The sequence below is a fragment of the Phaethon aethereus genome (genome assembly GCF_964289735.1).
Source record: "Phaethon aethereus genome assembly, chromosome: 21".
NCBI lineage: Eukaryota > Metazoa > Chordata > Aves > Phaethontiformes > Phaethontidae > Phaethon > Phaethon aethereus.
Genome location: NC_138597.1, coordinates 4,587,822 through 4,602,886, shown reverse-complemented (window position 1 = coordinate 4,602,886; position 15,065 = coordinate 4,587,822). Strand labels below are relative to the sequence as shown.

The following is a 15,065-nucleotide window of genomic DNA, read 5'->3' as shown; positions in this document are numbered from 1 at the left end:
CTCTAGAAAACAGAGAAGTGTGGCAAATGGAGAATATGAATCTGTTCAAAAGCAATGGAATAAGCAGAATAGTGCTTAGTGATAATTCTGCTGACCTTTGTGTTATATGTTACAGTAGGGGCAATGCTGAGAGAAAGCTGTGTTCTTTCCTGTATGTTCCTACGTTACAGTGTTTATTGCTGTAATTCAGGTAACATCCTAAGCTGCTACATTGGCTTCTGCTGTGAAGGAGCATGGGGTCCTGGTCTCTTTCTTCCCTCTTCCACCATTTTCTTACATTCCAAAAATTTTAGCCCTAAAGTTAAGCAGAAAAAACTTAAGTTTTTAGTACTGGAGTATCTAAAATTATGAAACAGCTCCAGCTTTCCAGTTTTGGTTTTAATTGTGTCTTAGACCAAGAAAACAGATGCTTAATAATTGTCAGAAAGTGAGTGCAACCAAACAGAATGTTACTTACATATTTGGTAAGCTTTTAATAATCTAGTAAGGGAAACATCTTTGCCTGGCAACAGTGTGACTGAGCAGTCCATAAAATCATGAGAGGTACATGAAGAAAGTGGATAGAGATTGATTATTCACTGACAGAGCTAAGGGACTTAAAGGTTAACAGGTGATTTGAAACAGGAAGTTGTCCCAATGCGTAAGCAAGCTGTGGAAGTCTTTACTGCGTGATGTTGATGATGCAAGGAGTTGAATTTAAAAAAGAACAAACAAACAAACAAACAAAAAAACCCTCAAAAAACAACAACAAAAGCACTTTGGATAGCTGTTTAAAAGAAATACTACCATTAATTCTGGCAATTCCGTAGGAAGAAATTGGGAGACTGAGAACATTTTGGGGAAAACATCACAGTGTTTGCCATCTTCTTATTCTCCTTAAGAAGGAGAGAGTACTTTGTATATTAGATCAGAAAGAGGCAGTTAAGTCTTTGTAAATTAATGAATAGTAGTAGCTCCTTTTACCTAAATTAGATACTTAAATTTAGAACAGACTTTAACCTTCTTTAAAGAAGCAATGAATGTAATGTCCTAAAATGTACTTATCTTGTGATACATTATTGCAGTAAAATGCTGTTAAGTCTTTGTAAAATCTTTGCTGTTGCCATTCTGTGGGCCTATAAACTCTAGGACTTTGCCCTGTTGTGTTATGAGGTGGTGACAGTCCTGGCTGTATGGTCAGCGGATAGGCTGGTTGAAACTCTAATGTGTTGCATACGTGGCTTTCATTAGACCTTATTATGTCTAAGAAGCCTAAAATATTGTAAATATCTTGCTTTTCTCTCTCAGGGAGGCATTGTTGGCAGAAATGGGAGTTGCTATTCGGGAAGATGGAGGAACACTGGGAGTCTTCTCACCTAAAAAGGTAGGGAAAACTGATAACTATTGCATCATGTCTTCAAAAGACTGATCAGCCTGTAAGGAGAAGGTGATGAGGGAGCTACCTTCACACAAGGGCCTGTGTTCATGTAAGATACAGAAGAACATAAATGAGATTTTGCTCTTTAGTAGTAAATTCCTTTTACAATATCTTTTCGGAAATAGTGTTAAAATCTATTAAAACACTCTACGTCTAAGGATTATTTTGTGCATAATAATGAAGTTGGATGCTGTTCCTCATGCAAATGATGCAACGTAGTACTTAATGCTTTTAGGGAGCTGCAGAAAGAATTGCCTGTGATAGCTTCCGTTTGGTTGTTAGAGTAGGGAAACATGTGCTAGCCTAATGCAGTGATGAAGTAGGAGCAGTGTGAAAAGTTTGTGGGGACACTTCTGATATCAAAAAATGGTTGATCGTTTTTGTACCTTCCTATAGACAAACCTGTGCTGCAAAGAAGTGTTGATTTGGTAGCAACTCAGAAATGCTGCCTCTTAGCTTGTTGCTATTTTCTGCAGCAGCTGTGTGTGTACTCTACAGGTACTTTACCTATTCTTCTTTGAGATGCTCAGAAAAGTTTGAAGTCTTGTTTAGGTATTCTTCCTTGAATTTGTTTGTTAATCCTTTTTCCCCTTTGGAAAAAGGGATTGTAATCCGATGAACAACTGAGCATAGGGGACGCAGTGGAACATTTCTTTCAGTACATGTCAATAGTTTCATAGTCTGAAATTTGAAAGCAGCAGAACTGTGCAGGAAAAGAACATAAATCAGTGCTATAAATATAAAATTATCAAGTTAGTAAAGAAGCTAGCTATGCAGTTAAAGCAGAATTATTGAAAGAAGTACAAGGAAAAAATGTACTTGTTTGTATCTCAAAAAACGTTGAACAAGGAGCACAGGGTAATATGTTAGCCTGAAACTTGCATGTGCAAGCGTGTAACAAACTTGATCTGAGATTAAAGAGGGACCTATCTAGAGGCATTGTACAGAAATATAGGACAGCAGAATATGTTAAAATGTTTAATCGTTTGCTTAAAGTAGTGTTTAGAGTGTTATGTTTGGAGTAGGTGGAACTCTGGTTCGCTTTTGGTATCTACTCCAGAAGTGCTTAAGGTTTGTAAAGACTAATTCATTGAGTGTTCTTTGCATTTCTTTCTCTTATGTTACGGAACCTCATCTCCTTTTAGATTTTCCCTCAGAGGCCCTCAGCTCTTTTTGATGACTCTTTTGGTGCATTTTCAGCCGATCAGGTTTGTGTATAAATGCCATCTGGATTAAGTAGTGGCTTTGGTAATAGATAGTACTTCTTTTTACCCATGTAGGATTTATTAGGAGAAGTAAAACTCCTGACCTAGTCCTGTCTGCTTCTGTTCCTTGCTACGTTTGCACTTCAGTTTCATTAGTTCTCCTAGCAATTGTGGCTGCTGTTGTGAAAATTTAGGAGACGTAGATACCAAATTTAAATTTTTTTATACAAAGACTTTATGCTTCTTGAGGTACCAGCATATATCTAATCATACGCTACTGGGACAGCACTGTGTTTTTACCAGCTGAGCTGTAAATGGAATTTGGTAAGGTAAATTTTGCCCACTTCACGAATTAAAAGGTATCATATCACATTGTGCGATTATTGCTGTATCTACCAGTTTTGCCTTTGTCAGGAAACCTTGTGGAATGTAAGGTGAGAATTTAATTGCTTGTGCTGTCATCAAAGATGGGAGCAGGGAAAATCCTTCAGCTCATGCTTCAGGAATTCTGTACGGGAGAAAGTTGAAGACATAACTGTCTGTGGGTGAATAATAGATGTCATTCTGAGTGAATAGTTGGTTTTTCTAGCATCATCTTACAAATTGTTGAGCTTTATTTCTTACAAAGCTCTGTGTTGCCTGTGAAAGACCCATTCAGACTTTGATTTAGTGTAGTAAATGAACTCAGATGCTAAAACATGTATCTATAGAGTACAGCATTATTTTCAAAGTGTCCAAGCGGTACAAGTCATAATGGTATTACAGCAGTTGACTATGTCTGGGATTTGATTTCTCTCTAGTCTTATCTTGATTTAAGACCTTTATAAAGCTCCAAATATTGATTTGAATGCAGTGACTAGCAGTGACGGCATGGGACATCTTCAGCTGTGGTTTTAGGTGGCCCCTGTATTTTTAGGGGTGAAAAAGGTGTCCTGTTTTTTCCGCTCCCTTTCTGTCTTTATAGTTAAGTCTTCCATTGGGCAATTGACAATCAAGCTTCTTCATTCAAAGAGATATTTCATTGTGAACATACAGTAATTTTTGGGTTTCTGTAAACTTGAGTGCTGTTAACATCTCTCTTAAGGAAACTTTTTTGCAGCTAGAATAAGTTGATGGAAGCGATGTTCCCAAGGAATCTTAGCCAAATTTATTTCCTCTTGATATATTTATTCTATTTGAGGGTAACAAAGGGACAAGTGGCTTATTAACAGTTTCATTTCTCTTTTATCATCTTTCTTCTTTAATTCTGTTTAACCATTTTTGCCTTTTTCTTTTGTGCTTGTGCTTACTGCTATCTCACTGGCTAGATTTTCACACCAAGGCCTTGTGACTTGTTTGCTGATTCCAGTGGGGTTTTTTCACCAAAGAAGGTTGGTTTAGTAACCATAGTGGATTTAAATTTAGAAGAACTTTAGATGAAGAGCTTTTTAGCTGTTTGTGTCAGAGAATGTTGGTTGTTCTAGATTTTATTTTGATGTTAGCAGACTTTGCCAAATGAGCACCTGACCTGTATTGCCCAAGAACAGCCAAAGCAGATTCCACATCAGTTTCAAAATTTTACTCAAGCAACCTTTCCTGCTGTTGGACTTCCCTTATCAAAGTTTGCAGAGACTTTACAAGGAACCTTTTTTCCCCCCAGCTGAAGTCTTTATTCCCTCTATTGATTGGTATTTCAGATAACTAAGCAATCTGAGCTGTATTTCTGTTTTTACTTTGTGATGCTCGTCAGTACTGCAAGAGGTTGTGTTTGGAAAAAATGCATTATGGAATAACCTTGATATACATTAAAAAAATTGCCGGATTAATAGACCTCCTCCACAGCTTTGGGAAGAAGCCTGAAAGTAGTTCCTCAGTTCTTAATTAACTTTTCTTTTTGTTCTTTCAGACTCCTCATCTTGTAAACCTTAATGAAGATCCACTCATGTCTGAATGTCTGCTTTACTACATCAAAGATGGGATTACTAGGTGAGGATTGGTGCTAATATGCTCTGAAGTCTGCTTCTCTGCTTGCTTAAATCTCCATGCTGGAGACACCATGAGTTTAAATGATAATTGTGCTATTCAACTTGCAGGTACAAATGAAGCATGAGATTGCTGTAGGTGGAAAAAAAGTACAGAAATGAATTTTCTTTTTTTAAGTTGATTTTGTGCTTTAAAATTAATGTGTGCAGTCACTGAGCTTTATAAGAAGTTCATTACTACACCTGGGCAGTAAAAGAACGTGTGATACCCTTTGTTAGATATAGGAGAGCAAAAGTAATAAAACGTACTGAAAATGCCTTAAAGATTTTGATAGGTGGAGGATTGAAAACCATAGTACTTGATAAAAGCAACTGGAATATGGATGTGTCTTCACTTTATCTAAATAAACTGTTACCTATGCCTCTGTACAATGAATGTATTCGACATTCACATATATGCCATTAAATGTAATTGCCAGATTTGCAACTTAAAATGGATTTTATTCCAAAAGTTGTTGTCAAGGCATCTGGAATAAGAGAGGTGATTTTTGCTAACTTCGGAGCACTAATCCATGTTTGCTTGCTTAGCTTGTATATTCCTTGGGAACAAATGGAGAAGAGTACACAAACAGGTGCAGTTTTATAGTACTACTCTAATATGCATTGGACCTACTGAAAAGAATAGGAAATTTGTAGAGAATTCGGCATAGAATGATGAATAGAATAGGTTAGGGCTTAAGAAATCATTATAAGTTTTGAGGCTAGCTAGCTGACATCAGAAATGTGTGGAATAACAAGTAGAGCAAGAAGATCATAAACATTAGCGTTTAAAATTAAGTTGTCTGTACCTAGAATTGTTCAAATATTTGAGTTTGGTGTGGACACAAATCTTCATGCTCCAGGGATACAGCCAACCTCTTGCTGTCTGGAAGCTGGATGAAACTGCTTGTGGCATCAAATTATTCAGCAAGAGTCTCCTGAGCCATTTTTGGTCCTTTGTTGAAGTGCAGATGGTGATTATTGGAAGGGATGATCACTGTATGCCAGCTGAAACACCCCACTGGAAGTTCCTGTAACTTTTTTTTTCCCGTCTGCATCCCTTTGCTAAAGAGAGAAGGGGTACACAAAGGGGAAGGAAATGCGCTAAATCCAGAGGTGCTTAACATTTCAATTCTGTGTTTAAATTACATGTTCTAAGAGGGAGAAAACTAGTCGTTTCTTTTGTCAAGCTGTTATCCTCCAATTCATGGTAAATCTGGTAAGTTCTCCGCAGTGCAAAGTTAAGCGCTAGTTCAAATCTTGAAGCTTGAAGGATAGTCTTAATAGTTTAGACTTTTTTTCCTGGATATTTCTGGGCTATATTGTCCTACACAGAGTTGTAGGAAGTGTCTGATTTGCTCTTGAAATATCTTCTGTTGGACCCAGGGTTGGCCAAGCTGACGCTGAGCGAAGGCAAGACATTGTATTGAGTGGGGCTCATATCAAAGAAGAACACTGTATCTTTCGAAGTGAGAGGAACAACAATGGTGACGGTAAAAAACTTACTTTTCCTAGGAAAGTATTGCTGAATCTGTCACTCCTCACTTGATAGTTGGCCAGGAAATGCTGGTATTTGAAAGTTTCTCTTACCTCAAGCAAAACATCAGCTTTGACTCGCTGTTTTTCTCTTGAGTCTTAGGGGAAGAAAATAAAAATTGTTTAAGTGATGATAGCTTCAAATTGTAGGCTGCTGTCAGTATAAGAGTTAAGTTCTGATCTTGGTTAACTATAAACATGAAAAGTCAAACAGAAAAAATAATAATAATAATTTCCAACTGCAATATGTGGACATGTCAGTAGTAGTTTTTTTTTTTTTAACCAGCATGGCATCAAGGAGTGATTCACTTGTATCTTGTTTTGGTGTTAGTGGGAAGATGGGCAGAAAATGAGGCCTGTAGGGTTTGCACGTTTCTGTTTCTGTGCAATGCTTTCGAAGTCTCATTCATCAATGTTGTTTTCTTCATAGTTATTGTTACTTTGGAGCCTTGTGAACGATCAGAAACCTATGTTAATGGAAAGAGGGTTGTGCATCCTGTGCAGTTGCGCTCAGGTAAGAAATGTTAGAACGGATTTTCTTTTTTGAGACTATGTCTATACATGACATTTGCATCATATGTAGAGATACATATGGGTGCTGGGTGCTGTTAAAGGACAGCAGTGTTACCTTTTTGGAGTGTAGCTTTTAAACAGAAGTTGGTACCGTTCTTGGCAGCAGTTTGTTTTCTTTCATTCTTGGCTGCACTAGCTGTAAGTGTACTTAAATATTCACTGCCATGCAGCATCCTGCTTGCCCTGATATTCAAATACATTCTTGCCCAACCCTATTGCCCTTGGCAGTTTCAGTGAGACAGAGCAGACAGACTGCCACTTGCTGATGGAAAATTCCCAGTTTCCTGGCAAAGCTAAGACAAGACCCTCTGCAGAAGTACAACAGCATCTCTTTACTCTCATTAGATTTCCCACCCAGTCGCCTGCATTGCTTTAGAAAGACATGTGGGGGAAGAATTAGAGAGGAGAGAGTGACTTCCGTAAATTATGGGTTTTAACCTACCTCTTTTAAGCTATGATGCTTTCTGTGTTCCTCCCCCATTTTTCTACTGGTAAAAAAACCCCAAAAAAACCAACCAAACAAACAAACAAAAAACACCCCAAAAAACCCAAAAAGCGAAAACCAACCAACCAAACAAAACACACTTCGGAATTATTTGCGTGAAGTTATAAAGTGAGTGTTTTCATGGAACCAAGCGTAGTGACTTCAACATAAGTCTGGACAATGAACAAAGAACAGTTTTTGCTGTTCTGTGCCTGCATATAGCTCATATTGAATACCATAACTTTATCATTTAGTAATTACTTTTTTAAAAAAATTAGATTTTTTTTTTCTTCTGTATCTAGATAATTTGAGTTAATAGAAGAATATAGACATGGTGTCTGACATCTTTAAGAGCCTGTATTTTAGTAATATATCGATAAGCACAATTTTGTTTACTTTGGAGGTCTATTTACTAGAATGCTTTCTTAAAATTTTAACTATATTAATATGCTCTCTGGAAGAGCAGAGGCATTTTACCATCTTTCATCACACACAAGTCTCAGGGTTTGTGGACATCTGATATCCCTAGGATTTAGCCAAAAGACTTAACAATATGAGATTTCTTCAGCTCTTTTGAGATTGGTCTAAAAGAAGCTGTAAAATCCTTCCATAAATCCCACTGATTAGGACTACGATAAAATCAATACACGTAAACCACATTTTAAAGCAAACTGCATTCCAGCGTTTGAAGTTAGGCTTTTCCAAGCTGAAAATTCTGCTGAAGTGGCTTTTGCCCATGTTTTGGCACTGTCACGGGAGAAGAGGGATGGGATTTAGTGATGTGATCTATTTACTGCAGCTGTTGTTCAGTCTCCACATTTGTCCTTTAATTTTTGATAAACTCTGCTGGGGTGTCAGATTGGACCCCTGATGGTGATTTCGTCCTCTGTGAGCACTGCTGCTTATCAGCAGTGGCTTGTTCTGTATAAACCAGGCATTTTCGGTTTTTTTCTTGTCACCTAGTTAACTTGAATGTATACAGAAATCCTTATAGGGCAATCTCTTCTTATGCTGTCACCCAACAGGATAAATGGGATGAATCATTCCGTGATGTTTTTCAAGGGTTTTGGAATCCTTATCTGAAAGAATTAACTTCTATTCCTATTTGTAGGAAATCGTATCATCATGGGTAAAAATCATGTCTTCAGATTCAACCATCCAGAGCAAGCACGAGCAGAAAGAGAGAAAACACCATCAGCTGAGACTCCCTCGGAGCCAGTTGACTGGACATTTGCTCAAAGGGAGCTTCTGGAGAAGCAGGGCATTGACATGAAGCAGGAGATGGAGAAAAGGTAACAAAAAAATTCAAAATTTCTACCTGAAACAAGGAGGAGCCAGCTGCAGCATATTTGGGTGGTGTCTGTGCAGAACCTAAACCTAGGTTCTGCCACACAGCATCTCTGCTATCTATTGTGAAAGTTCAGAAAGCTTCCTTGTTATTTTGCTCGAGTGTTTCAGTGCTTTAGCTCTTAAAAATCACAGATAAGCACCCGCCATTAACCCTGTAGACCTTTTGGTGAAGCACTGAACTGCAACTTGTAGGAAGTTTCACTTCTAAGTAATGCAATAGACAAATAACAGTTCCTTTTGAGTGGAATGGCTTTTACTCTTGTCACTGTAATTCAGTGGGCTGTGTGTGTAGAGTAACACCAAAATGAAAAGAATGACCTCTTTGACCACTTCTGTTCTTTTGTTCATTTTCAGATTACAAGAAATGGAGATTTTGTATAAGAAAGAGAAGGAAGAAGCTGATCTCTTGTTGGAGCAGCAAAGGCTGGTACGTGTCCTTACTTCAGATTAACTATACCTTTGGCAAAGAGTAATTCCTGTCCTTGCTTATCTGAAAGTTTAGGAAACCTGCTTGGGTTGTCTGCACAATGCAGTTCTCCCTTTGCTTTCACAAATACTTTTATGTCTGCAGTGAACTATTATCAGTGTGAGTGAGCTCCTTCATGTTAATTCAGAGATTGTAATTGACAATGAAGAGGCTTTAATCAGTTCTTGTTGGGACAGGTTGGATTTCTTGCAACTTAACTGAAAGAAGGGCATTTCTATGCTCTGTGGTTTTTGAAGTTCCTTTTCAGTAGTCTAAACAGCTACTTCTTGGAATGTTTGCCTTAATTTTTGTCTTGGACCACCAGAACACACTAATTTTGTGCTGCCAAAGAGATTCGTAGAACTAGGTTCATATATGCTAGGTTTATTTTTTTGAATGATGTCTGAAAATGTTGCTGCATTGTGCATGTTTTAACCCTTCTCCCTCCCCCTGCATGGAGTTCCTTGTAAGGGTCTTAATGGTACACATGCTGATGGTGGGGTTATGACTAGGGAGCAGTGTGCAAAGGGAACGTTAACTCATTCAGAACAATGGGAATTCTATCCTTCCACCTCTTTCTTAAATAGGAAGTCTGATAAGTTAAGTCCAATATAGGAAGACTTCAGTCTTCTCACAACAAATATCTTCTGAAGTGCATTGCTAATAGAAATGCATGCAGTCTTCAAGCAACCTGTGAATTTTAAAAACAAGACCAAGACTGGGAATGAAATCTAGATTTCCTTAAGAAACCTGAGTCTCCTGATTCTGCTTTAAGTACATTGGCTTGTCTTTTAGACAGAAGGTAAATGTAGTTGTGCCTGAATTCTAATAAAAATTTAAATCATGATTCATTTGTTTGTAGTATTAGCTTGAGACCACTGAAAACTGTGGGTTAGGTGAACGCTGGGTTTTAAACCGTAAAGCTCTTCCCCTTCTCCCAAAAAACAGAATGGAGCAAAATACTGTGGCTTCCATAGGTAGAAACTACATTTTTTTTTTTTAATTTATATTCTACACTTAAAGACTTCTGCATCTCTAATTATTTCATTGCAAGGGACTAATTTCTCGGATGGAGAGGAGTGACTGCAGACTTTGAACCAGAGCAACACTTAGTTCAGAAAGGAAGTTAAGATGTGACTAATGTAACGTTTCATCTCTGCAATTTTATAGTTAAGTTTTATGTAGCTGAAAGTAGTATGGCAAAAATCAGTTCAATGTGGAAATAAACATAATTTGAGTATCGAGTAAGTTTTGGCTAAATGTCAAAGGAGAGGCAAGTAATGGAATACCCTCCCTTAAATTTTAGCTGACAGGCACAAGCTAAACTATTGTATGAATTAAAGATGTGAGAATTGGCTGTCTGGGGAGCTGCTTCAAATAAGGCTGCGTTTATGAAAGTGTTGTGAAGGGAATTTGTTTCCCCATGTACTTAAGATTAAGGGAAGGTTGTTTAACACTGTAATAAAGTTGCTGATTTCTTTAAGCTTGCTTTTTTTTTTTTTTTTTTAATTTCAATTAGTGGAAAAAGGTAGAAGAGAGAATCCTACATGCATTACCAATGTAATTCCTGAAGGACACCTTTTGTAGTTGTAAGGGATCATATCAAATGAGATCATTGTTCTGTTAAGCAGTATCCTGCTTCCCACGATGCTTAATAAGAATATTTCAGATGACAGCAACACTTCTTGACACATCTTGTGATTTCTGTGTCAGTGTATGTCGGGAATGGACAGGATTAATGCATTCATACAACAGTAGTTGAATAATGATTGGGAAAACTGGGAATGCATTTCACCTTGTGTACCTTAAAAGTATTTACATTGCTACAATATCCAGCTGCAATATCAGGTTCTCTAACTTACTGCTGTGTAAGACTGATATTGAAATACAGATATTCTTCTCGTTCTAAATTGGAGGATAATCTTGGATATAAGGAGCTGGCTAATCCTGTTACCAGATTGTTCTGTTTTTGTGCTGAGATTCCAACCAATTTGGGTATTTATTTGTTAGATGTGCTATATACAAAAAAGATAAATAATAGGTCTTGTCCCCCAAAATTTACAACTAACATATGTTCGCCTTGCTAGTATTACTAGGGAATAGAAATAATTGTTCTCCATTTTACAAATTTAATGCAAAAATGTGTTTAATAGCGCTAAAATTATCTTCCTGGTTTTCTTGGTCATAATGCCTTTGCAGTGACCACTAGGTATTAGAATGTGGGTATATACCTATTGGTCTGGTTAACCTCTGAGTGCTCCTAGGGCAATGACCACACAGTGTCTCTTAATTAGCTTTTTATACACAAGACATACCCAAAAGTAGTAGCATGGTAATATTGTAAGCTAAAAGAATAACCCTGTGGAACTTGTGACTTAATATTTGAGAAGTTGGTGTTTTGCCTTTCTGGATGTAACCTTGAATGTGTAGTTTGTATAGTGTCTTCCTCCGAGGCATCTTCTGTTTCCACTGCAATGTGCAGTTTATTAGATGCTGTTTCCTTAGGCCACAAGTTTTGTCAGCTGTAAACTCACAAAGAGTTTATGTTCTGTTTCTAAACGAGCGTTTTGCTTATATTTTGACCTAAACTAGGAGAAGTTGATTCTCTAGTGCTATCCTTAAACACTAAAAATTCTTAAAGTCACAAGAAGCTCAATTAATGTGAGTCTTAGGCTGTGGAGCTTGTTGACCATAGGGCAGAACAGTGTTTCTTTTATTCCCTTTCATCATTGCCAAAACAAATTATATTGTGTTCCCCATTCTTCGTGGTCTTCTACCCGAAGTCTTAAGTCTAGGAGCCTGTGGTTTCGAGTCAATGACCTGGGTTTCCTTCATTTTTAGAGTAACTGGATGTTATTGTTACGGATCTGTCATGTATTACAGTTCTCTCTGTGAACAATAGGGATGTTAGTTAGAGGTTCATTAGAGACTGACTGTTGTGTTACACTGAAGATTTTTGGGTCACAATAGTATGTAGGACTTTTTCTTTGTTAAAGAGATGTCTTAACTTAATAGTCCTTTAAAGAAAAGTAGTCTGATTTTAATTCCTGGTTGCAGTAAGCAATAATGGATATCCTTAACTTCTGGTGGCAGTATACCTGAACAAACATTCCTAGCGTATGGAAACCTGAAGCACTGCTCATTAAAAATCATTTAGCAAAAGGTGGAAAACTTGTAATGAAGAAGCAAAACATGCGTAACTCTTAGCAAGTGTGTGGAAGCTCCAGGCCCTAGGGTTTGAGAAGAGGACAAATCAAGGATATCAAATAGAGAATTTGTATTAAAACAATTAAAAAAAAAAAAGTCATTACTGCTACATTCTTCTGAAACTCATTCTTCGGACAGACAAGACTGTTAATGTTTATTTTCCTTTAAACTAAGCAACAAGTGACAAATGGGAAAAAAAAAAAACCCAAACAAACTACAGCCCACCTCTGAAACTCTGATTCTGGATATCCTTTTAGCTTGTAGCAAATCTTGGAGTATGAACCACTGTCTTCACCTGTCATAGTGGCACTTACAGTCCTTTTAACATTGAACCTTTTGGCTGCTTCTGTTTCATTTCTTCTTATCGTCTAACACTTCTCTGGCTGCTATTGTAGTGAAGTGGATTCTAAACTTGAGCATCCCTGCAACCACGTGCAACGTTACTAACCAGTGTTAACCCGACTTATTCTGGCTGCTCATGATATCTTCTATGATGGCTGTTGCGTTCACCTACGTGGGGAGGATTTGCTGAAAGAAGCAACAGCAGTCACCAAGGCAAATGTGTGTGGCGGGGATTTGCATGTCTTTGTAGCATGTGTGAAGTGCAGTTTACACTTGGTTATTAATTTTTTTGATCAGGAACTTGGTTTTAGTTGATCTATTTAAAGATTTGGAAGGGATTGGGAGGGAAGAGTTTAGATTATCTGCTATTTTGAGATAACAAGACTTTAAAATATAACGTTAATCTTAATTTAGTGAAGAACTCCAATTTTGACAGTCCATGACTCTTGAAGATGCATTTTAATGCCCTAACTCTCAGTCTTCAGGGACTTCCCTATCACTTGTTCTGTTTTGATTTTTGATTTAGTTTTCTTTGCCTGCTACTTCTTGTTTAGCTTTTCCATTTTCTTACAATTTTAATTTTGGTTATTTTGGGGCCACTTCTTGATTTTTGTTTTTCCAAAGGATGCAGACTCTGATAGTGGGGATGATTCGGACAAGAGATCGTGTGAGGAGAGTTGGAGACTGATCACTTCCCTGAGAGAGAAGCTGCCCCCCAGCAAGCTCCAAACCATTGTAAAAAAGTGTGGCCTCCCCAGCAGTGGGAAGAAACGAGAGCCTATTAAAATGTACCAGATACCCCAACGTCGACGCCTTAGCAAAGACTCCAAATGGGTTACCATCTCAGACTTAAAGATTCAGGCTGTGAAAGAGATATGCTATGAGGTAGCACTCAATGACTTCAGGCACACTAGGCAGGAGATTGAGGCTCTGGCCATTGTTAAAATGAAAGAGCTTTGTGCCATGTATGGGAAAAAAGATCCAAATGAGCGTGAATCATGGCGAGCTGTTGCTCGTGATGTCTGGGATACAGTCGGAGTTGGAGATGAGAAAATTGAAGATGTTATGGCCAATGGTAAAGGAATAACTGATGTGGATGACCTTAAGGTGCATATAGACAAACTGGAAGATATTTTGCAAGAAGTTAAGAAGCAGAACAACATGAAGGATGAAGAGATAAAAGTTCTTAGAAATAAGATGCTAAAAATGGAGAAGGTTTTACCTCTGATAGGGTCTCCTGAGAAGGCTCAGTCAACTGTAGCTAATGCTAAGTCTCCAAACTCTGCCAGTGTGATGGATGTGGATAAGAAGACCACGGATGACTTAAAAAGAAGTGAGAATGATGATCTTGCTAAAGAGGAGCGTGTTTCTCAGTTAATGGCAGGTGATCCAGCTTTCAGACGTGGGCGACTACGTTGGATGAGGCAAGAACAGATTCGATTTAAAAATCTGCAGCAGCAGGAAATAGCAAAACAGCTTCGTCGACAAAATATGCCTCACCGATTTATTCCACCTGAAAATCGCAAGCCCCGCTTCCCTTTCAAAAGCAATCCCAAGCATAGGAACTCATGGAGTCCAGGCACCCATATAATTATCACAGAGGATGAAGTTATTGAAGTTAGAATTCCAAAAGAAGATGAAAAGAGCAAAGATGAAAACAAAGAAAAAGAAAGTAGAGCTGCTTCTAAAGACCCTCAGCAGCTGTGGAATCTTTATGGCCCCCAGAGGAATCAAGATAATATCCAAATTAACAGGCAGCAGTTAAACACCCAGTCACAGCCTAGCAATCAGCAGCAGCCATCACCTCAGTTGCGCTGGAGAAGCAATTCTCTCAATAATGGCTCTCAAAAAAGCTTGCGGCGTCAAACATCAGGCTCATCTGAATCATTGCACTTGTACAGTGGGCAGCAGAATCCGGACCTGCAGACTTTCCAGCAAAAACGCCACATCCACCAGCACCGACAACCTTACTGCAATCACAACAATGGAGGCAGTGCAGAAGGCCATGCAGCTAACTTCCACCCAAAACAGACTGACCGGCTTAACCACTATAACCAGTTTGTGACGCCCCCACGGATGAGGCGCCAATTCTCAGCACCTAACCTCAAAGCGGGCAGAGAAACTACAGTATGATTAGTTGGCCAAAAATAGCCTGGGGAAGGAGGGAAGCAGGGGCAATTCTGGCTTGTCATTCAGAAACAGCCAGGGTTGGCTTTGCTTATGTCTTGGGTTTTGTTTGGCCAGGTAGAACTTGAGTAATTCGACATATGAACACAAGGTACTGGCCCTTCAGTGTGTTCAGTTTGCATGTGACTTTTGTGGCGGTTTTAACAACGTTGATTGGAAGAACGTTCTGAAAAATTAAGAACTTTTTTCATAGACTAGAAGACTTGGAGGGAGGGATGTGGAGGGGAGAACTTCCCTGCTAGCTCACTTACCAAGTTTTTTGTGTGTGTCTTGGAGTATTTTTCTAATGCTGAAAATA

The 15,065-nt window shown here is 38.3% G+C and overlaps 1 protein-coding gene across 3 annotated transcripts in view; it reads left to right on the top strand.

Annotated features, from left to right (window-relative positions):
* Positions 1-15,065, top strand: part of KIF1B (kinesin family member 1B) — a gene marked incomplete at both ends in the record, with an annotated part of 86,920 nt that overhangs the window by 33,028 nt on the left and 38,827 nt on the right. For 2 of the 3 annotated variants that reach the window (XM_082009340.1, XM_082009339.1), the window contains 6 exons: positions 1,288-1,363; positions 4,508-4,587; positions 6,009-6,115; positions 6,589-6,672; positions 8,327-8,507; positions 8,920-8,992. In XM_082009340.1, coding sequence (XP_081865466.1) covers positions 1,288-1,363; positions 4,508-4,587; positions 6,009-6,115; positions 6,589-6,672; positions 8,327-8,507; positions 8,920-8,992 — 601 coding nt within the window. Of the gene's footprint in view, positions 1-1,287; positions 1,364-4,507; positions 4,588-6,008; positions 6,116-6,588; positions 6,673-8,326; positions 8,508-8,919; positions 8,993-13,204; positions 14,714-15,065 lie in introns of those variants that run through there. The other variant, XM_082009341.1, reaches the window with a different exon arrangement.